Source organism: Felis catus, chromosome D2, assembly GCF_018350175.1.
Source record: "Felis catus isolate Fca126 chromosome D2, F.catus_Fca126_mat1.0, whole genome shotgun sequence".
Taxonomy (NCBI): Eukaryota; Metazoa; Chordata; class Mammalia; order Carnivora; family Felidae; genus Felis; species Felis catus.
The window spans coordinates 54,285,416-54,308,929 of NC_058378.1; the positions used below are offsets into that span (position 1 = coordinate 54,285,416).

A 23,514-nucleotide genomic window follows, 5' to 3' on the forward strand; every position below is an offset into this window, starting at 1 on the left:
TCTATTTAATTGGGAATGCTGTACATTTTATTAAATTCTCACATCACAAGAACAGGAAGCAGAAGGGTACCTGGCTGGCTCAGTCAGTAGAGCATACGGCTCTTGATCTCAGGTCCATGAGTTTGAGCCCCATGTTGGGTACAGAGATTGCTTAAATAAAGAGAGAGAGAGAAAGAAAAGAAAGAAAAGAAAAAAGAAAAGAAAAAGAAAGAAGGAAAGAAAGAAAAGAAAAAGAAAGAAAGAAAAAAAAGAAAGAAGGAAGGAACAAACAAACAGGGGCTCCTGGGTGGCTCAGTCAGTTAAGCATCTGACTCTTGATCTCAGCTCAGGTCATGATCTCATGGTTCATGAGACCAAGCCTCATGTGGGGGCTCTGCACTGACAGTGTGGAGCCTGCTTGGGATTCCCTCTCTCCCTCTCTCTCTGCCCCACCCCTCTCACTCTCTCTCTCAAAACAAATTAAGGAAAAAAAAAAAATAGGAAGCAGAAAAAAGCAGCTGTTTTATTTAATTATTCACAGTAAAGAATATTTATAACCTGGTTGTAATAAAAACTTATTTCAGAGGTCATTCCTAGAATATGACAGTATCTTAGGTAAAATATTGTTTAATTATATTCATAAAGAAGAGGATCGTATCTGTACAAAGGGAGAGGAGGGGCTGGTGGAGGTAGGAAGAGGAGGAGAGGGTGGAAGAGGAAGAAAAGAAGAAGAAAAGCCCTTCAATAGGCACCATTTATCCTTAAACAGAGTCAAGTCTTAGACTTGGTTTTTCCACCCAGGAGTCCTTCCCCCATCACCCTCCAGAGCACATCAGAAAATGCAAAGAACTTTGAAGAGATTAGAGTCACATTCAAACTTTCATTGCAAGTAGCCATAATGAACACTCTCATTCTTTTTTTAAAAGATCGAATTAGATTACTTCTTGAAGTGTATCATCCAACAAGAGCCAATGAACTTGGTGTCCAATTTCAAACTATTTTCTCTTTTTCTCAAAAATCTTTATAAAAATATACTCATTCAAATATAGAATTCTTATTTTCATCTATAGCGTTCCAAAAAATATATATTTACTTCATTAGAAAGCGTTTTGGTCAGAACGCCCAGGTGATTCAGTCAGATGAGTGTCTAACTCTTGATTTCGGTTCAGGTCATGACCTCATGGGTCTGTGGGATTGAGCCCCACATTGGGCTCTGCACTGACAGCAGGGAGCCTGCTTAGGATTCTCTCTCTCCTTCTCTCTCTGCCCTTCGCCTGCTCGCTCACACGCTCTCTCTCTCTCCCCCTCCCAAAATAAATAAATAAACATCAAAAGAAAAAAAAAAAGAGTTTTGGTCATAAAGAGTAGCTGAATGGTATAAAGCAATCTCACGGTCTTGATTTTTCTGCACTCTATGCCCTCATTTTAATCTAGCAACTGTAACTCAATTAAGTTCACTTCAAAGATTTTTTTTTTAACTATAACTTAAGATGTATATTAAGTTTTAAAAAGGCAACATCATTAAGAAACTTCCAAATATGGGGGTAGGGGGCTCTCAATTCTCCTTTCTTAATGACATTTTCAGAATCTGGGCAGAACCCTGTGCCATGCAAAGGGTAACTCTTCCACCTCTGTTAATTTTCTTAGGAAGCTTCCCTTATGTAAAGAGAATGTCCTAAATTAACAATATGTCTCTATGTGCATCTAAACAAACACAAATATGCAAGAAAGCCCATGGACACTTCACTCTTCTACCTCCGCAGTGATGTTGTCGAATATCTGCTGAAATCCAGAGGCAAGTGAGTAGCGACTTCACTGCAATGTCTTTTGATTAGTTGATTTAAATCTTCATTCAAAAATGCATCCCCTTGTAAAACTTCATCCTGCAAAAATATTAAAGGTAACTCATATTAAAAGTTCTAAAAGCCAAGCTGTGAGCAAAATTAAAAATGGTGACACCTGACCCCAAGCCAACATGTGCCAGGTCTTGGACATCTCCTGTACTGAACAAAACGGTCTCAGGACTGTCTCCACAGAATCCCAACCCCACAGATCCAGCCTACCATCAACTCCTAAACATGAGAGGAAAAAAAAGTACCTATAACACAAGCAAGTTGGAATCAGTTAATAAGAGACATCCTTAGTTTTTATTTCATCTTTTAAAAAAACATGAAAAGTATCACATACCTTCCTTTTGGAACTTGAAGACTGAACAGGAGGATTGAATGTCATTGCAGCCATGCTGTAAGTCTCAAAAAGTTCTGTAGCAGATCTATAATCACAGAAGAAATGTAAAGACATCACCATACCCGTGTAACTTGAAAATAATTAGACTGTACCCAAAGAGAAGCACGCATTATTCTAAACCCATATAGTGAGGGACAACCTAATTTTGCTCTTAAAACCAACAAACTCATGTAAAATAAACCCTAAATTCCCATGTAATGACAATGTTATCCAACTAAATCCACCTCAGAGAGGTCTGGTGTGCATTGAGAAATACAAGGCTGGACAAAAGACAAGGCCGAGCAGAAGACCTCCAGCTCAATGTGATCAAATCCCAACTCAACCACAGTTACGTGAACAATATGCAACTAAGTCATGGGGGTCCAGAGAAGTGAAGCACAGTGTTACCCTCCATTGCTCTCAAACAGCTCAATCTTTCAGTTACTGGCCTAGATTAAATGTCCATACCCATGGCTGTCCATGAATGCTTACTGATTTGGGGTTGGTTTACATTCTCTGAAGGAGATTGGGAAGGGCCTGCAATAGTCACATCCCAAGCTCCACCCTCCAGGGCAAGACCACCAGGAGTCTCCTTTCTCAAGCTTTTGGGATAAACCAACCCTTCGTCTTCCTCCAGAGAAGGACATTTCTGGCACAAATGAGGCAAACGTTCAAAGTCTCTGACAAAAACATGCCATAAAAGGAACATGAATAAGAAAACTGACAAATAATTGTTTTCTCCTTTCTCTCCCTTTTAGAAAAGGCTGGGGGCACGTGGGTGGCTCCGTCGGTTGAGCATCCAACTTCAGCTCAGGTCATGATCCCAAGATGCATGAGTTGGAGCCTCACATCAGGCTCTCTGCTTGTCAGCAGAGCCCACTTCGGACCCTCTGTCCATTCCCATCTCTCTGCCCCTTGCCCATTCGTTCTCTCTCTTTCGAAATAAACTTTAAAAAAAATAAAAACTGGGGTGCCTCGGTGGCTTAAGCGTCCAACTTCTGCTCAGCTCATGATCTCGCAGACTGTGAATTCAAGCCCCACGTCAGGCTTGGTGCTGACAGCTCAGAGCCTGGAGCCTGCTTCCAATCCTGTGTCTGCCCCTCCCCAGCTCATGCTCAGTCTCTCTCTCTCTCAAAAACAAATAAACATTAAAAATAAAATTAAAAATAAAAAACAAGGCTGGAGGACAGGTGGGAAGTATGAGGGGAAAAAAAAGCAAACGGCCACTTAATCATTTAATAAGACCAAAAGTTATCTTTAGTCTACCCAGAGGGAAAAGCATTCATGGAAAACTACAGAGTTTATGTCTCATTTAGAAGGGAGGAAGCAGCTGATTTCTGCCATGTAAATATACAGATCTATTTTGCCAAATCTCCCAGTACTTCAAGGAGCTGGAAATTTTATTTTTAGGTGAATTCCTCTAATATTTAAAATATAACAAATAATTCCATTTTTGTTTAAACTGTGAAGAGGCCAGAACATCAGTCTGCTGACCTCCTGATCATTTGTCTGTGATCTCCAAATTAAAGAAACCAGTGGGCTGCAAATGAGAAAAATTTATAGCAAAATATTAATTCTGAGTGGTGGGTATATTACAAAGGCATCTTTTATGTCTTATTTTCTCATAATTCAAGTATTGCCTAATTTTGTAGGGTAAGAGGTAATATTTTTTTCAACTTTTCTGTACTTCCGAAATTTTTCAGAGTAAGAAGCTGGAAAAGCAACTTCTCCTGGCAGGACCCTATTCCCCATCTGGAGTGCACGAATGCTGGGAGTGGCGGCAGGTCACGACACACTACACAGAGATGACCGTGAGGTGCAAGAGAGAAACTGCCGCCCCGCTTGAGTGCCAGTGTCACAAAGCACTTCTTTTCTCTCATTTCTCCCTTTCTGGCCCTAGCAGGACCAGCCAGGAGGGGGCAGAAAGAAAAGGAATCTCTCTGTGGTTGGACTCATGGATCTTCTCATAGAGCAAGTATGGCATTACCTATAATGTGCGTCAGGCATGTATTTTCACTATTCTACTTACCTGGTTGTGCGAAACTTCTTTTTTTTAGAGAGAGAGAGAGAGAGAGAGAGAGACAGAGAGAGAGAGAGAGAGAGACAGAGAGTGTGAGTGGGGAGAGGGGCAGACGGAGAATGAGAATCTTAAGCAGGCTCCATGCTCAGTGCGGAGCCCGACATCATGACCCTGGGATCATGACCTGAGCTGAAATCAAGAGTCAGACGCTCAACCAACTGAGCCACCCAGGCACCCCATGTGAAACTTTTTAGAACCAAAAAAAATGTTAACTGATTACCAAAAACGAACTAACAAAAACACGCTAACAAAACCCACAGGCGACATGTTTTCTCCTTGGAACAATTCAGAAATATGAAGTGAGACCAAATCCCCATCAACTGGCACTTTGTATTTGAAAATCTATTACTTTATAGAGCAGACTTCTCATAAGAAAGAGCACTCGACTGCAATGTGTAGTCTGATAAAAAGGCAGTGCTGACTACTAAATACCTCCGGCTCAACTCTGGTTTGAGCGCTTCCGAGCCTTCAGAAGGTGCTCCGGCGATCAGGTGAGCTGCAAATCTCTGCACAATGGGATGGTAATGTCTCTGAAGGGCAAGAACAACCACGTTTTGCACAGGTCAGTACTTTATATAAATTATAGCACTAGCTGCAGTGAAGATTTTCCTTAATAAACACTATTTTTTAAATCATATATATATGTAATTCACAATAAGCACATCCCAACAGAAAAAATATTCTCTTTGCTCAGAGGACAACATAAATCTGTTTGATGACCAAGTTACCACTGACATACCTTAGTCTTGCTTTTACAGTATGAAAACAAAAAATCAAAAAGCAATTTCTCTTCTAGAGTGAAAAAAGTTCGTTTACAACAGGTTTCCTGAAACATTTTGCTCCAAGCCTCCTCCTATGCATCTGCACCATGAGATCACAACACAGTGCGGCCCTCCTGAAACTGGGGTGATGTCAGAGTCTCCTCAGGTCGGACCCAATATAGACCTTCCGTTCTGAATAGTGTTGGGGAAAGACTGCAGTAAACCTTCTAAACCACACCCCCAAACTGTCATTTTCTGCTTCCTTAGAAAATGTACCTCAACATCTTAAAGAATAGTAAGAGCAAAGTGAAATGTAGACTATTAAAACAGGAATCCTAGGGGCACCTGGGTGGCTCAGTCAGTTAAGTGGCCGACTTCAGCTAGGTCATGATCTCGTGTTCCGTGAGTTCAAGCCCCTCATCAGGCTCTATGCTGACAACTCAGAGCCTGGAGCCTGCTTCAGATTCTGTGTCTCCCTCTCTCCCTCTGCTCATCCCCTGCTTGCGCCCTCTCTCGCGTGCATGCTCTCTCTCTCTCAAAAATAAACATTAAAAAAATTTTAAAAAAATTAAAAAACAGAAATTCTACAAAAGGCCATGCCAGAACAAAATATACAGAGGACTCTGGCAATCGTAACTACTTGGGGAAACACTGAAAAACACTGATCACATGAAAAAAGGCCATTCTTACCCGGAGTGCATGCAATTCCCAAAGAGCCGTGTTCTGGGCGTTACAGTACTCAGGTTCATCCAGTTCAGGAAGGAAAACCCCACTTCCCTGAGATTCATTGTCAAGCAACAAATCTGTTTTTGGGAAAGTCTGCAAAAATGTCACATAAAAAGAACTAATGAAATTAGTCTTAGTAAAGAATGTTATTGGGGTTCTGTACTTTTCTCTGTATTGAAATTTATTTTGATTTTATGCTTATAGAAGAGCTATAAGAACATGTACTTTACAGCTACATTTGTACGGACACAAAAATGTGTCCATCAACAGTGTTTAAAGAAAACACGCAGAACAATAATGTACACTATAAAAAAGCTGTGTTGTCTGTGTGCATGTGGCGTGTTTATATATGAATGAAAGTGTCTGCTGGAAGGACCCACCAAATGGTAAAAATAAGTTATCTCTGAAGAGTGTCAACAGGGGTGAGAATGCTTTCCTTTTGTAATTTTATGTACTTATTTTCTCGCTGGATTTTGCCATTTTGCTGTTATTACAGTAGTATAGTAGTAATGTAAATGGGGAGAAAGATGCAAACAAGACAGCACTGTTGTTGCACACAGCAAAGCTTAGCTCTACTCATTTGTCTGCATGGCTACTTACATGCATTAATATTCTGTTAGTTGCTAAAATGCCAATGCTTGAATTTGGAAGAACATGAAGAGCGAGGGTACAAAGACGCTTGATGAAGGCAAGGGCTCTCTGCTGAGAAACTTGCTTTCTGCGCTTAGTTAGCATGACGTCAAGGCACTGGAGTACAATCTCGACGCCTTCGTTGGTAGCACCTACGACAGCAGATACACCCGTCAGGCCTGTTCCCGTTGCTTTTTCATTGCAAACTTCACTGCACTCCAGAAAAACCCCAGATGAACTGTCATCACCTGTCCCAAATCATTTCCCTAACTAACGAAGTAGGGCCAGACTGCTCAGGAAATGCGGTGGTTGTACCACATCTCCAGTCAATTCCAGATGCTCTCTCCAAATTCTACATAAGGTTAAACACAGATGTGTGACACCAGCAGGCCACCATTTTATATGCCAATTTTGATTTTTCATTTCTCATGGACTACAATACCAGTCACAATATATTCTTAAAAGGTAAGTATTTATTAAAAACACAATACATAGGGACATCTGGGTGGCTCAGTCAGTTAAGTGTCTGGCTCTTGATTTCGGCTCAGGTCATGATATCACAGTTCATGAGTTCCAGCCCCACGTCAGTCTCTGTGCTGACCATGCAGAGCCTGCTTGGGATTCTCTCTCTGCCCCTCCTCTGCTCTCTCTTTCAAAATAAATAAATAAATAAACTTAAAAAAAAAAAAGATTAAGAAAAAAACCACACAATATATAAATGTACATACCTGCATGTAACTTGAACAGTGTTTTATATAGATGTGTATAGAATTTCATTGGATCAATATTCAGAACGTCACCTTTGAAATTATAACAAGCAACAATTAGGGTTTTATAGCCTCCAAAGGATTAATATTCAGAATGTCATCTTTGAAATTATAACAAACAACAACTAAGTATGTTACAGCCTCCCAAAGTAAAGAAAATTATCTTACCTTGACCAGAAAGAATATGAAAAGCAGTCTGGACACAGTGAAGGCTTTCTTGATAGCTCAGGTCCTTGGAAAAAAGGGAGAAAGGGGACATTAAGAATAATAATTACCATTTATATCTTAAAAAGTAATTCATTAACAGAGTTACTTACACCAGATTCAATGAGAGTATGCAGTACTACTAATAAATCATCAAAAAACTCGACATTTATAAGGTGAGCAAACCTAGAATCAAACAGAGTTTAGTTAATGGGTGACCTAAAAAGAGAAATAAAACAGCCAGAAATTAAATTTGACTTTAAAACCATATTTTTAATATTCCTTATTTCAACGTTTGTCACAATGGAGACGGTGGTGATTATTGATGTTTTTCATTGGTCTTTTTGACAACACCCAGCATAAAATAGATGAGGCACTAAACAAACTGAAAATATTTCAGAAATACTTCTGCCCTATGAAACAAGAACAAACAACTACCCAAGGAAAGTACTCCATGCTGTTCTAACTCATAAAAGGGCCAGGAGCATCAGGTTCTAGGAAAATGGGGAGCGGAAAAAGGGAAAGAAATCTGTTATTTATAGGAATATGGATCCTACGAAAACTTCAAAAAACAAAATGAGAGAATACTGGGTCTAGTATCTAGTTCAGGCTCTGCAATTAATTACCTATTCAATCCTAGGTAAGTCACTTACAGTCCTGGAACTCTATTTCTAAAAATAACTGAAATCACTCAATAGAATAATAGAGGAAGAATCATCTGATCTACTAAATGTGAGAGCACTCTGTACACTATAAAATACTATACACTAAAGTACTTAAAAGTCAAGATATCTCTTCAGTATTAGTGCAAGAGCCTTTGACATTATATAAATCTTAGAAGTGATACATTCCCTCTGTGCTAGTACAATCTTTTTGGGAAGCAACTGGGCAATATTTATCAAATTTAAAATGAGCAGACCCTTTGACCTGGCAATATATGCACATGAGGGCATGAAGGTATTTCCAATGCAGCATAGGGGACTGGTCAAATAAACGTATTATTGATTCATAAGATGAAGTATTATAAATGTAAAGAAAAAAAAAAAAGTTGGATATAGTCATGCCAACATGGATACCCAGAGTAACCATTTTATCAAAAAAGAAAAGTTATGAAACATTACATATAGTATGATTCCATCTGTGTGACAGAAAACAGACCAACACACACACACATACACACACACACACACACACACATATAGGGATATATATGTATAGGAATATATATATAGGGAAAATATATACAGGGATATAGGGAACTTGTAATTTTTTTTTTAAGTTCATTAACTTGAGAGAGAGAAAGCATGAGAGAGGGAGGGGCAGAGGGAGGGGCAGAGAGAGGAGAGAAAGCCAAGAATCCCAAGCGCGCTCCGCACTGCCAGCATAAAGCCTGATGCAGGGCTCAAACTCACAAACCATGAGATATGCCAAAGTCGGACCTTCAACCGAATGAGCCACCCAGGTGACCCTGTCTTTTTAATTTTATATTCTTCTGCACCATTTGAATTTTTAAAAAAATTTTTAAGTGTTTATTTTTGAGGAGAGAGAGACCCAGAGTGTGAGCAGGGAAGGGGCAGAGAGAGGAAGACGCAGATTCCAAAGCAGGCTACAGACTCCGAGCTGTCAGCACAGACCCCGATGCGAGGCTTGAACTCACAAACCATGAGATCATGACCTGAACCAAAGTCAGATGCTTAACTGACTGAGCCACCCAGGTGACCCTGCATCACTTGAATTTTTAACGTAAGTATAACTAAAAACTTTTTTATTTATTTTTTTTTTAATTTTTTTTTTTTTAACATTTATTTATTTTTGAGACAGAGAGAGACAGAGAATGGATGGGGGAGGGGCAGAGAGAGGAGACACAGATTCGGAAGCAGGCTCCAGGCTCTGAGCCATCAGCCCAGAGCCTGACGCGGGGCTCGAACTCACAGACCGCGAGATCGTGACCTGGCTGAAGTCGGACGCTTAACCGACTGCGCCACCCAGGCGCCCCAAAACTTTTTTAAATAAAGCAATTGGTCACTGAAAAACAAACAGCAGGCCCTCTCTTTGAATCCTTTAATAACACGGCCCAATTTTATAATCCCACTGTCAAATAGCTCTAGTCATTAGAAAGTAATGTCTTTATGGGGGTGCCTGGATGGCTCAGTCAGTCTGATCTTGCAGTTTGTGGTGTCAAGCCCCACATCAGGCTCTGTGCTGACAGCTTGGAACCTGGAGTCTGCTTCATATTCTGGGTCTCCCTTTCTCTGCCTCTCCCCCACTCACACTCTGTGTGTGTCTGTCTCTCTCTCAAAAATAAACAAACAGTAAAAAAAAAAAAAAAAAAAAAGAAAGAAAGTAATGTCTTATACTAAACAGAACTTGCTTCTTCTCTATTTTCCAACCATCAGTCCTATTTCTGAAGCTGTGCTGTCCAATGACAGCCACTAGCCACATGTAGCTATTAGGCACTTAAAATGGGGCTAGTCCAGGGCGCCTGGGTGGCTCAGTCGGTTGAGCGTCCGACTTCGGCTCAGGTCACAATCTCACGGTTCGTGAGTTCGAGCCCCGCGTCAGGCTCTGGGCTGATGGCTCAGAGCCTGGAGCCTGCTTCCGATTCTGTGTCTCCCTCTCTCTCTGCCCCTCCCCCATTCATGCTCTGTCTCTCTCTGTCTCAAAAATAAATAAACATTAAAAAAAAAATTTTTAAATGGGGCTAGTCCAAATTGAGATATGCTGTAAGTGTAAAATACACATCAGTTTTTGAAGATTTTATGGAAGAAAAAAGAATATTAAATAACTCCTTAATAATACTGAATATATGTCAAAATATTTTAGATAACTTGATTCAATAAAATATATCAAAATTAATTTCACCAATTCCTTTTTACTTTTTTAATGTGGCTAACTGAACACTTTAAATTACATACCTAGTTCACATTATATTTCTATTGCACTGTTCTATAGGATACTACCTCAAATAACTGGAAATCCATCACAACGACCATTATTCTAGCTCATATCCCCCAACAGGTTCACTAGAATATACCAAAAGCTCTCTCTCTGCAGGAAGAGTAGACAGGACTCGAGAAATGAGGTGCAAGCAGGGTTAGAACAGACTTAAAAGTTGCCTGCACGGACCACTCAAAACTCTGACAGTGGATAACTGACCACAGTGCGAAAGGAACAAAAGAACTGTAGATAAACTTTTGGACCCCCAGAACTTAATAAGCAGAAGGAAGGAATTACTGAAGGAGATTCAAAAAATAAAAGGTTTGAGATGAGAAAACTAAAAAATGTTAGGAACAGTTTCAAGGAAAGGCTGGTGACAAAGAATGAGAGAACGGAGAAGGTCATGGGGTCATCATTAGTGAACCTTGTTTAAGGTTCATGCTTTTTTTGGTTTAGAAAGAATCTAAAAGGTTTCAACCTACACAGCCCTTACTTGGCAAGACCTTCTAGAACTGCTGGCAGGAGAGGTGACCTCTGGGCCTTCTTCAATATTCTGAAGTAGGTTACAAACACAATATTCAAAGTTTCTGTGTGCTGGCAGAAGAAACAAAATGACTTTAGTATAACGTTGTATATTTTCTCCTGAGTTACCAGAAAGATGACTTTCAAAGTTAAACCTTTTTTGTCCCTTCCTAACCCTCTCCACAATCCAATCTTAGGAGCTTCAAAACAGAATAAAGGTACACACCCTGAGATCTCCTAAGACCAGCAATGATCATGCCAGTTTCTTGCATACGGAAGCCTCATCAAATAAACCAAGATTATACTACCACAAATTGAAACAATAATCTCCAGTTAAAACCCTTTAACAAAACATTTTACAAGCATGAGAGAATGTGGAACTGCCTACCAGTTTAAGTTTTTTCTCAGTGCTCTCTGAAGCTTCTGCTTCTAGAAGCTCTCTCTCCAATTTCTCTTCTGCTTTCTTCCACTGGAAAGAAACAGGGAAAGAATAAGTAAGAGTATATAGCGCTGAGTGAAAAAGCAAGCTTCAGAGAGGCATATATATGTAAATATTCTGAAAGACATACCCTAGAACACAGATAGAAGCACAATTACACAGACCTGCAGAAGAAGCATACACAAACCAGCTCAGGACAGTGGCTGCCGCCTGAGAGGAAGGCAGAACAAGACTGGGGAGAGGAGCAAAGGGGATGCTAACTCTATCACTAATGGTTTCTTTTCAAGAACAAAAGTGAAGTAAGTCTACTACATTTGCTCATTGTGAATGGTAGACACATGGGATATGCCACTCTCTGTAGTTTTCCACGATTTACATTTTTTCAAAAGAGGAAAAAAAGGGAAGAACACACTGAGCCCAGAAATAATTCTTACTGTTAAATCATCTGTAACATGGAAACAAGTCATTAGCAATACCCCTAGACACACTGGCATACAATGCATAAAACCAGATACTATATAGAAATTCAACAAAATATCAGTTTTTTTCCACTTCCTTATGCTCTAAGAGCAGCAAACAATGGTTGCTAAGCTGTGTGAGACGCAGGGGGACCGACTGAGAAGAGTTTCCTTCCTGCATGCAGAGTTAACGGCCATGTTCTTAGTGGATCTTTTGTTTCCCCACCACACCTACATACATGCTATTCCTAACACGGATTCCGAGTTATATTAGAATAGTATGGTACAAACAATTAAAATATTTACCTTCATTTGTTTACAATTATTAAGTCTATTTTTGTACTTCTGTCCTTTTTCACAATTTATTAGACACATTCAAAGACGGATATCCCTGAAAATGTTTTGTTTTTATAAGCAATTTGATAACCCTAATAAACTGTTTAGAAATGTTCTGAGAAACAATAATGATAACAATGGTGGCGGTGGTGGTAATTAAAGTTTATAAAGTATGCCCAGCGTTACACACTTGCTAAGTGCTTTACATACATTATCTTATTAAAGTGCAGAGTGACCCACGAGGTAGGTGCTATTACTAGCTCCATTTGTCAAAATAATAATAATAAAAAAAGAAGTTACCAAGGTCTCATACTAAATAAACAAGGGGCTGGAATTTCAACCCAGGTTTCAAATACAACCCAATAAAGAAACGTGGTTCAATTAACAAAAATCCACTCTGTTGCCAACTTTACATGAATGTCACCTTTCTGCCAAGGAAGGGATCTGTGTATCACAATGAATCTAAGACCATCTAAAGAGCAAAAAAATAAAAGCCAGCACGGCAAGGAAATTTCTTCAGCTACTGCTCTTTTTGCCAGTGAACTGTTACTTTAGTTATTTCAATAAGACATTTCTTTACAAGAAGTAGAAAAAATAAAATTCTCTAAACATTAGGTTTTAACACATCTATATTTAACTATGATCTCTTCCTGTGCCTACATTATGATTTTAATCTCAAATCAAACAAAAAAGGAAATCAAGCAAACCTTTCTCTGCATTCTTGAAAGAGTTTTTCTCTTTTCCTTGAAAGTCATGAACTTTTTTGGTTTATTAATGTCCTCTGTATCTTTTTTCACTTCTACTTCCTTGATTCTTAAGCACAAGAATGTTTTTAACATCTAATATGAAGAAAACACAATATACAGCTTAATATTCATATCGCCCTCAAAACCTTTATACAGAAAAGCATTTAACAATGTTAATTCCTTCCTTTGTGCAAACAAACAAAAAAACTCTGATACATCTTTTATCACATTTCATACAAAATACTATCATGTTATTGCTAAACATATTTGGCAATTTGTGTCTTTAAAAGGACGCAGTATTTGGCTAAATACACATAACATTATTAGTATTCAGTGTAAGAAGTATAAGGAAGAGAGAACACATCACCTAGGATCAGTCAATAGGAGTACAACCAGTAGATAGGCCAGAAAAAGGTATGGGCCAGTATGGGAGGAAAGGATATAAATTACATATTTCTAAACCAACTTTAATTTGCCAAACCAGCCTCCATTTTGTAGTAAATAGTTCTAATCTTCAGCTTCCTGCCCCCCATTAAAAACAAAACAAAAAACATGTAGACCAATGTTATTAATTTTAAGACTAGTTATTTTCCTTTAAGCCAATGGGTCTCCAAATTCAGCAAACATAAGAATCATCTGGAAGACTTAAAACACAAACAGCTGGGCTCCATTCCGAGTTTCTGATTCACTAAGTCTGGAGTGGGGCCCTAGAATTTGTATTTCTAATTCCCAGCTGATGCTCATCTAGGGACCGCAAACTACTACCTTAAGCCATTCAAAAAATCCAGAAATTTGGTAATTGGTGTTTTGTGTACTACAGCAACCATCCAAACACAAAGACAAAAGGGGTTCAAAATCCTAATTTTCTCTGGAAGAAAACACTCTCCTGACTTCCTGCAGTCACAGCAGCATTCCTGGAAAAACACTTGAGAACTATAGGTTTTATTCCAATGTTCCAATAGGTACATTTGTAAGAAAGCAAAGTATTTCAGTTTACAGCATAGAATGGAAACAAGAAAAAAAAGCATAAACAGTGAACATGAAGTCATCCCAGGTATCAGAAAGATCAGTTGGAGTATTCTGTAGGTATTCTACCTGCTCACAAATAAAAAATAAAGTAACTCCACATTAAAGATGGTCAACTTCTGTTAAAAACTTTTTTTTAATGTTTTTATTTTTGAGATAGACAGAGTGCAAGTGGGGGAGGGGCAGAGAGAGAGAGGGAGACACGGAATATGAAGCAGGCTCCAGGCTCTGAGCTGTCAGCACAGAGCCCGACGCAGGGCTCAAACTCACAAACCGTGAGATCATGACCTGAGCCAAAGTTGGACGCTTAACCAACTGAGCCACCCAGGCACCCCTAAAGATGATCAACTTTAAAAGATGGGCACCAAGAATACACAACGAAGAAAGGACAGTCTATTCAATAAACAGTGTTGAGAAAACTGGACATCCACATGCAAAAGAATGAAAACTGGAGCCCTGTCTTACACCACTCACAAAAATTAACTTGAAATGGAGTAAAGACTTAAAAATAAGGCCTGAAACCATAAGACTCCCAGAAAAAAACATAAGGGAAAAGCTCCTTGGCATTGGTCCCAGCAATGAGTTTTTTGGATAAGAGACCAAAAAGCACAGGCAAGAAAAGCAAAAATAAACAAGTGAGACTACATTAAACGAAACATTTCCTGCAGGCAAAAGAAACCATCAACAAAATGAAAAGGCAACCTACTGAATGGGGGAAAATATCTGTAAGCCACATATCTAACAAGGAGTTAATATCCAAAATATACAAGAAACTCCTACAACTCAACAGCAAAAAACAAATACCCGAGTTAAACAATAGGCAAAAGACCAGTTTCCAAAGAAGACATACAACAAATGCCCAGCAGACATATGAAAAGGTGGTCAACAGCACTAATCATCGCAATCCAAAACCACAATGAAATATCACCTCACACCAGTTACAATGGCTATTATCAAAAAGCTAATAGGGGTACCTGGCTGGCTCATTCAGAGGAACATGCACCTCTGGATCTCGGGGTCGAGTTTGAGCCCCACATTAGGTGTAGAGATTACTTAAATAAACTTAAAAAAAAAAAAAAGATAAGAGAAAACAAGTATTAGGACATGAAGAAAAGGAAACCCTGGTATACTACTGACAGGAATGCAAATTGGTACAGCCATGGAAAACAGCATGGAAACTCCTCAAAAAATTAAAACAGAATTATCCTATGATCCAGCAATCCCACTTCTGGGGACATATCCAAAGGAAATGAAATCAGTATCTCAAAGAGATATCTGCACCCCCATGTTCACTGCAGCATTACTCACAACATGCAGCGAAGATATGGAAACAGCCTATATGTCCACTAACAGATCAATGAATATAGAAACTGTGCCATATACATACAATAAAACGTTACTCATCCACTAAAAAGGATCCTGACAGTTGTCACCACAGGGATGAACCCAGAGGACATCACACTAAGGGAATTAAGCCAGACATGGTAAAACAAATACTGTATGCTCTTACTTATATGTGGAATCTAAAAAAAGTCAAATGCGTACTAAAAACAGCTGTTGCCAGGAAATGGGGGAAGTGAGGAAATGTCAAAGGATACAAACTTTCAGTTATGAGTAAGCTCTGAGGATCTAATTTACAGCACAGTAATTATAGTTAATAATATTGTATAATTTGAAATTTACTAAGAGTAAATCTTTAGTATTCTCCTCACAAAAAAAGATTAAGAGACTACAGATGTGTTAATTAACTCGACTGTGGTAATCATTTCACAACATATAGTATACTAAATCATCATGTCGTGTAATCTTATAAAAAAAAAAATCACATCATACAACCTAAATATATACAAAAAAATACAAAAAACAAAAACAAACACCCAACAAATTAAAGGATGTGGTTTATATTACAGCATCACTAAAATGGAAGTGTTTCCCTATGGGCAAGTTTCATGTTCAAGTCTTAGTATCTGATCACTCTACAGTTCTGAGTATTTAAGCCCAATATTTATTTTAGCTGTCCAACTAAAATTATCAGCTCTGAGAAATGAAAGGGATTAGACAGCAAAGAAAGACTTAAAATTAGGGAATAAAACAGTTCTAGAAAACATCAGTTTAACAATCAAAACTATAGGACTAAAAATGAAGTTAATAAAAATATCTAAGACCCAAATGAAGACAACTATAAAATTTCAGTTAAGGACATAAAAGAAGCCTTAAATAAATGGCAAGATACATATTCGTAAATAGAAAAAAAACTGATTCTTTAACTATTTTAATTCTCCCAAACTAATCTACACTTTGAATCAGTTCCAATCAGATTCTGTGCAGACTATTTCAGGAAAAGGAAGCAAAAAAAAAAAAAACAAAAAACAAAAAAACAAAAAAAAAACAAAAACAACCTTCATTCTAAATTCTATTTAAAATAATACATAAAAGTAATTTAAAATATTCTGGAGGAAAAAAAGGTCCGTGCCTTTCATCAGTAATGCCCATTTTGATCAGTACCATCCTACAGATGAACTGTATACTATATACGATAAATATAAAGCTCCGGTTACTAAAAGCAGTATGTTACATGTAGGGGATTTACTGAATCAACAGAACAGAAAGTTGAGAAATAAAATTTTGTGTAGAGATTTAATGTAAAATAAACGCAGCATTTATATCAGTAGCAAAAGGGAAGCGGTATTGGAATAACTGGCTATCCATTTCAAGAAGTATATACGTATCAGATCTGCAATCATACCATCCACACACATAAAGATGTCAGATGGATTAAATGTTTAAATATAAAAATTAACACTCTTCTGGACGGACAGAATCTATAATCTTGGGATCGAGAACGTTCTTCCATGGATGGCAAAAATACATATAAACAAGTAGATATGTTTATATCTATATAGAAAAACATCTAGAAGAATACATACCAAATTGTTAAGAGTAGTTACACCTGGTAACTGGTGAGTTTTCTACTTTATACACTTCTACAAAGAATAAAATTCTTCATTAACTGTTGTAATTTAAAAACAAAATGCAAAGAAAAGAAAGGCTTACCTCTGGTCTAACTTCATAATTTCTGCCCTTCACAAAACCAGAAATCACTTTAATTACACCAAGGGAAGCTTGGCCTAATTTATCTTGTTTAAACAGTTTCTTTACTGCCTCACAACACATTTCAGATATCTGAAAAATAAAATGTTACACTCAGCCAGCGTTTCTCAACTTTGGCACCACTGACACTTTAGGCCGGACGATTCTTCACTGTGGGGGGCTGTCCTGTGCATTGTGGGGTGTTTAGAAGTGCCCCAGCCCTGACCCGCTAGATGCCAGCAGGCAGTTGTGACAAACTGTGAGCAGACGCGGCCTAATGATCCCCAGAGGGCAGACCAGCCTCCTGCTCAGAACCACCACACTATATTTCTGTTCAAAGAATTTTCTTAGACACAGTGTTTAACAAAGTGACCCTATGTTAGCAATAAATCGTAACTCCAAAAGAATTCTGAAAGAGAAAAAATAATAATAATAATCACAAAGCCGACAACAACAATCACTTAAAGCAACCCACCGATTTTGACACGTCATTCATGAGAGGGACAATCAGTACAATGATGTTGTTGTGAAAGTTGAAATGAGACAGCGCCACCAACAGCTCGCACAGGCTCTTCACAGCCACTTCTGCCAGTCCTTTGTATGCCTTTAAGGAAACTACATTACTTTTCTTCAGTTTCCTTTGCTTCCAATCTGATCAAAAGATAAATGTAGTTACTTCACTCATTGATTTAAACTTCAACTAATTAGCTTTCTTTTACAGTAATATGCAATAACACAACAACTCAATACACTGGACAAATTCTTAAATGAATTGTGTCTGAGACACGAGTATAAATGTTACCATTAAAATTTATCTGCCATCATCCATGGTCTGACTCTAACATAATGTTAAGAACCTTGGCTTTCCATACATATTAAAAGATGTATCATTAGGGAAAAAAGACCTCAGGGATAAAGGGGGTAGGGGAAGACAGGGAACTGAATGCCTTAAAAGAATCCTTGGGATGGGCTCTACCGGACTTCCCCCAAAACACCAGACTACAAGTCAAGAAGCCTGGGTTCAAATCCTAGTCATCTATTAACTGGCTGGTGAATATGAGCAAGTTCCAGATTCTGAGCCCCAATCACTTCCATGTTCCAAAAATTCTGAGAATCCAACACATCGTTTCTCCTGACTTCTTGCTGATGCTGTGATATCTTTACCCAAGAGGGCCAGAAGAGATTTAAATTTTCCTTCAAAATAGCCAATGATTCACAGTGCCTCTTTTCTAGAAGTTTCTACATACATACTCGGCCTGCTACTGTAACATAGCATCTTGAAAATAAAAATATGCTGTTTTTTCTAGAGTAGGTTCAACACTTCCCTCTACATCATATACAACCAGAGATAAGAAAGACAGTGTGGATGATAGTGCCTTTGTTTTAAACTTGCTTCTCACATATACGAGTTTTCCTTAAACAGGCCGTATTCCTAAGAACCATATCTTCTATCTACTTAAAGCTGATGAGACTTCATAATGAATGGAGGAATAAACAAAATGTGGTAAAGATATATATACAACGCAATATTATTCAGTCTTAAAAAGAGAGGAAATTTTGACACATGCTACAAACATCTTGAAGACATTATGCTAAGTGAAATAAGCCCGTCACAAAAGGACAAATACTGTATAATTTCATTTATGAGGTTCCTAGAGAAGTCAAATCCACATTAAATTCAAATTAGGAAGTAGAATGGTGGCTGCCACAGGCTGGAGGCAAGCGGACATGGGTAGTTAATATTTAATAGTTACAAAATTTCAGTTGGGGAAGATGGAAAAGTTCTGGAGATGGATAGTGGTGATGGTTGTACAACACTGTGGATTTACTTAATGCCACCACACAATACATTTTAAAAATAGTTACAATGATAAATTTTATACCTATTTTACCATGGTTTTTTTTAACATAAAAAGATGACTTCATAGGGGCGCCTGGGTGGCTCAGTCAGTTGAGTGTCCGACTTCAGCTCAGTTCAGGATCTCGCAGTTCATGGGTTCAAGCCCTGCATCGGGCCCTGTGTTAACTGCTCAGAGCCTGGAGCCCCGAGCCTGCTTTGGATTCTGTGTCTCCCTCTCTCTCTGTCCCTCCCCCACTTGTGCTCGCTCTCTCAAAAATAAATAAATTTTTTAAAAAAGAGGACTTCATAATGGTTCAAGCTGCTCAGAAAAGGCCCAGACCTGCATAGTGCAATACAGAGGCCACTAGCCACATTTGACAATTGAGTATGTGAAATGTGGCCAGTCCAAATTCAGATGTGCTGTGTGAGATATGCACCAGATTTTGAACTTAGTTCCAAAAAAAGAATTAAGATACCTTACTGATTTTTTAAATTTATTACATGTTGGGACGCCTGAGTGGCTTAGTCACTTAAGCAACCAACTCTTGGTTTTGGCTCAGGTCATGATCTCACAGTTCATGAGTTCGAGACCCTCTGTGCTGACAGCACCTATCAGCACCTTGGGATTCTCTCTCTCACCTTCTCTCTGCCCCTCTCCCACTCATGCATACATGTGCTCTCTCTCAAATAATCTTCACAAAAAAATTTTTTGAATTGATTACACGTTCAAATAATTTGTATATACACATAGTATAGCTTATTACGTTTTTTTTTTTTTAGTGTGGTTACATACTGCTTTTATTTTTATGTGCTGTTACACATTTTTTTAAATGACATATGTGTCTCATTTCCACTGGACAATGCTGGTCTACATAAAGTTCCCAGGCCTTACAATATATGCTATTAAGTAGGCTCCAGCTGGGCTGCCAGAGCATAGAACCAACATCTATGGCACCCTCCCCTACTTCCACTGTACTCCCTGTCCTTACTGGGCCAACAGGATTCAGTAGTCCCATTCCAGCTGTGACAGCATCGGGGTGATCTGTAGGCCCAGCACTGAGTGAAGGAGCCCAAATGACTCAAGTGAAAACACCTGGCCTAGGCAACCGAATTCCTTCTCCATTCATGCTCCAATTTTTCCTATGCCCTTCCTTTTCTGAAGAGAAAGAGAATAAAGGTTTGAGGGAAGAGTTTATCACCCAGTATGACTGACCTCTAAGTCCATTTTCAAGGCACTAATTTCATCCACTTCCAAGTCACCCTTCTCCCCTAACTACCCTCTCCAAATAAAAGCCAGCAGAATAAATTCCAACCATTCGCAAATTCAAAAAAAACCTGTAACACTAGAGAAAGGACTGCAGCAACAATAATGCTAACAGCTGATCAAATACAGTGCCTTTACAGGCCAGGCACAGCTCAAAGCACCTTTTAGTAATAAATTACTTCTCACAACAACCCTATGAAGTACTATTATTCCCATTTTATAAACAGAAAAACAGAAGCACAGAGATTAAGTGATCTGCCCATGACATGGGTAACAAGTGGTGAGCCTGGATTTGAACCCAAGAAATCAGACTCTAGACTCTGCTCTTGACAATACACTACAGTGACTCTCACCACAGAGCACAGAATATAGAACTCACCTTCCTGAACAAAGCTTAGTATGTTACATACTTTAAAAATATGTTTTGGGAATGCAAGCTGGTGCAGCCACTCTGGAAAACAGTATGGAGGTTCCTCAAAAAACTAAAAATAGAACTACCCTATGACCCAGCAACCGCACTACTAGGCATCTATCCAAGGGATACAGGTGTGCTGTTTCAAAGGTACACATGTACCCCCATGTTTATAGCAGCACTATCAACAATAGCCAAAGTATGGAAAGAGCCCAAATGTCCGTCGATGGATGAATGGATAAAGAAGATGTGGCATATCTATCTATCTATCCACACAATGGAGTATTACTCGGCAATCAAAAAGAATGAAATCTTGCCATCTGCAACTACGTGGATGGAACCGGAGGGTATTATGCTAAGTGAAATTAGTCAGACAAAAATCATATGACTTCACTCATATGAGGACTTTAAGAGACAAAACAGATGAACATAAGGGAAACAAAAATAACATAAAAACAGGGAGGGGGACAAAACAGAAGAGACTCATAAATATGGAGAACAAACTGAGGGTTACTGGAGGGGTTGTGGGAGGCGGGATGGGCTAAATGGGTAAGGGGCATTAAGGAATCTACTCCTGAAATCACTGTTGCACTATATGCTAATTGGGATGTAATTTTAAAAATTAAAAAATAAAATTAACATACCTTTAATCATTTGCTCCAGATTTTCCAAATAAAATTTATATTGGCTAACCAGGCCTTCTTCAAATTCTCTTAACTTTTGGGTTTCTTTGCGAATCTGAAAAGACCAAAAAGACAAATCATTTTTTAAAATCAAGATATTAAAATCCTTAAATTAGCACAAAACGTGAATGCCTGGTATGTACCCAGTCCTATAAAAACAAAACAAACTATTTCTCCCATCTCCAGCTCCCCAAAATGTCCAGCTTATTTTGTGCAGTAATTGTATCCAGCATTACCTTGGTAGATTTCTCTGCCTCTGTGAGGGGTCGTATTTTATATGAAGGAGTAATATCTTTAAATAACTCCATCAGGGAAACTATCACCAATTTTCGAACAGTAACAGCCACATCAGGATCCTGTTCCATCAGCATGGAACGTAATTCTTTCAATTTTTTAATCTGTTAAAGAAATAACTTATAAGGTCAGAGTAACCATAGCAAAACAATTATGAACAAAAGACAACAACCTCACATCTGGCACAAGTAGAATCCACACAATGACTCATGGGATCTAGTCAAGCCATACGCAACTCCAGATACTGTTCACATTACCAAAAGATAAATCACTAAGGCTAATCATACTTTTGTTAAGTAGTTAGAAGAGACAGACTTAAAAAATAGTTTATATTTATTTGCCTATTCTTTGAAATTCTTTCATTGGGTTTTCTTAAAGCATATGTCCTGTTTCCCTAAAAACACCTTTTGAAATAAATTAAAATGTTACACACCAAATATATTAATCACATCTACACAAATTAATCAGGAATTAAAGATAATGTGTCCACAATAACTTCAGCTTCAACAAGACCCTTTCAAAAATCATTTGTATGAAGTAATACAGAAGTAAAAACTTGGTTTCAATGAATGTGCTTGCTTTGCTAAACTACTATTGCCTGCTGGATACCTTGACAAGCAGCATTGTTTGGTTAGCAATGACTGCCACAGCAGGGAGTAGGATACATATGCTACTACCTATTTGCTATCCCTAACTTGTGTGAGCGTGGGGCTCCAGACCTGGAAGACCCAGGTTCCAATCCAGCACCTCTTAAAATTGTAACAAATCACTTGAATTTTTTAAGATGCAATTTTTCAGCTGTAAAATACGATCAACAGTTCTTGTCTTTATGGTTTTATAATGATGAAATGAGAGCATGCAGGTGAGAAATATTCCAAATTTCCATCCCCATTTCTGCTCCAGGTCTTCCCCCAACTTTTTTTTTTTTTTAATTTTTTTTTTTTTTCAACGTTTATTTATTTTTGGGACAGAGAGAGACAGAGCATGAACGGGGGAGGGGCAGAGAGAGAGGGAGACACAGAATCGGAAACAGGCTCCAGGCCCTGAGCTATCAGCCCAGAGCCTGACGCGGGGCTCGAACTCACGGACTGCGAGATCGTGACCTGGCTGAAGTCGGACGCTTAACTGACTGCACCACCCAGGCGCCCCTTTCCCCCAACTTTTTTAAAGAAAAACAAGTACTACTCCAAAATGTAACCAGATGGAAGGTTTTTTGCTACAAATGGAAATAATCTACTTTATTGTTCAATAAACAAATTCACAGTAGGATGCTGGGGACTCCAATATAACAGGAATAATAGTACCACTTTACATGACTTCATGTGTATTTGATTATTTCATCCTCACAGCAAAGTTTTGAAATGGGTACCATCTTCTTTTTAGAGATGAAGAAAACGAGTCTTGGGTAAAAGGATTTACCCAAAGTCTAACAGTACTCAAGGTTTCTTGAGTCCATATGTTATAACTATGACCATCGTCACCACTGTTCCCATGGCCCACTGATAATTCATTGTAACTCTCTGGTCTATTTCACCTAAAATATTTTCCACTTCAAGTATTCCTGAACTAATCACCCTGACTTTTGTGAGGCATGTTCCTTATTACAAGTTCTACCAATCAGTCAAACAAATTTGCAAGTAGGTTCCTTCTCCCTCATCCAATTAATTTTTACACGTACCACTTTAAGAGTTACAATATTAAGCCCCATATCTTCATTTAGAGAGGAGGAAAATAAGACTCAGAGAGTTTGTGGCTTTTCTAAGATTACAGAAAAAATTAGGTTCAGATGTAGGATTAGTCTAAAGTTCTGCCTACTCTTATTCTACACCTCAGTCCCCGTGGTGTTTTTTGTTTTTATGTTTATTTTTGAGAAAGACAGACAATGAGACAAATCATGAGCAAGGCAGGGGCAGAAAGAGAGGGAAACACAGAATCTGAAGCAGGCTCCAGGCTCTGAGCTGTCGGCACAGACCGTGAGATCATGTCCTGAGCCAAAGTCGGGTGCTTAACTGACTGAGCCAAGCAGGCACCACAGCAGTCACGGTGTTTTAATGCTTTCCCTTCTTGTGTGTGCTTACAGGTAATAAAGGGATC

The 23,514-nt window shown here is 38.6% G+C and overlaps 1 protein-coding gene across 2 annotated transcripts in view; it reads right to left on the reverse strand.

Annotated features, from left to right (window-relative positions):
* The window catches only part of NOC3L (NOC3 like DNA replication regulator), a 52,155-nt gene that overhangs the window by 19,886 nt on the left and 8,755 nt on the right, over positions 1-23,514 (reverse strand). For both annotated transcript variants that reach the window (XM_045040429.1, XM_045040430.1), the window contains exons 7-21: positions 21,363-21,524; positions 21,088-21,181; positions 17,403-17,578; positions 16,892-17,020; positions 12,773-12,904; positions 11,221-11,301; positions 10,804-10,904; positions 7,487-7,559; positions 7,338-7,401; positions 7,131-7,202; positions 6,373-6,554; positions 5,737-5,865; positions 4,718-4,815; positions 2,167-2,251; positions 1,735-1,862 (exon numbers count right to left, since the gene is read on the reverse strand). In XM_045040429.1, coding sequence (XP_044896364.1) covers positions 1,735-1,862; positions 2,167-2,251; positions 4,718-4,815; positions 5,737-5,865; positions 6,373-6,554; positions 7,131-7,202; positions 7,338-7,401; positions 7,487-7,559; positions 10,804-10,904; positions 11,221-11,301; positions 12,773-12,904; positions 16,892-17,020; positions 17,403-17,578; positions 21,088-21,181; positions 21,363-21,524 — 1,706 coding nt within the window. The remainder of the gene's footprint in view (positions 1-1,734; positions 1,863-2,166; positions 2,252-4,717; positions 4,816-5,736; positions 5,866-6,372; positions 6,555-7,130; positions 7,203-7,337; positions 7,402-7,486; positions 7,560-10,803; positions 10,905-11,220; positions 11,302-12,772; positions 12,905-16,891; positions 17,021-17,402; positions 17,579-21,087; positions 21,182-21,362; positions 21,525-23,514) is intronic.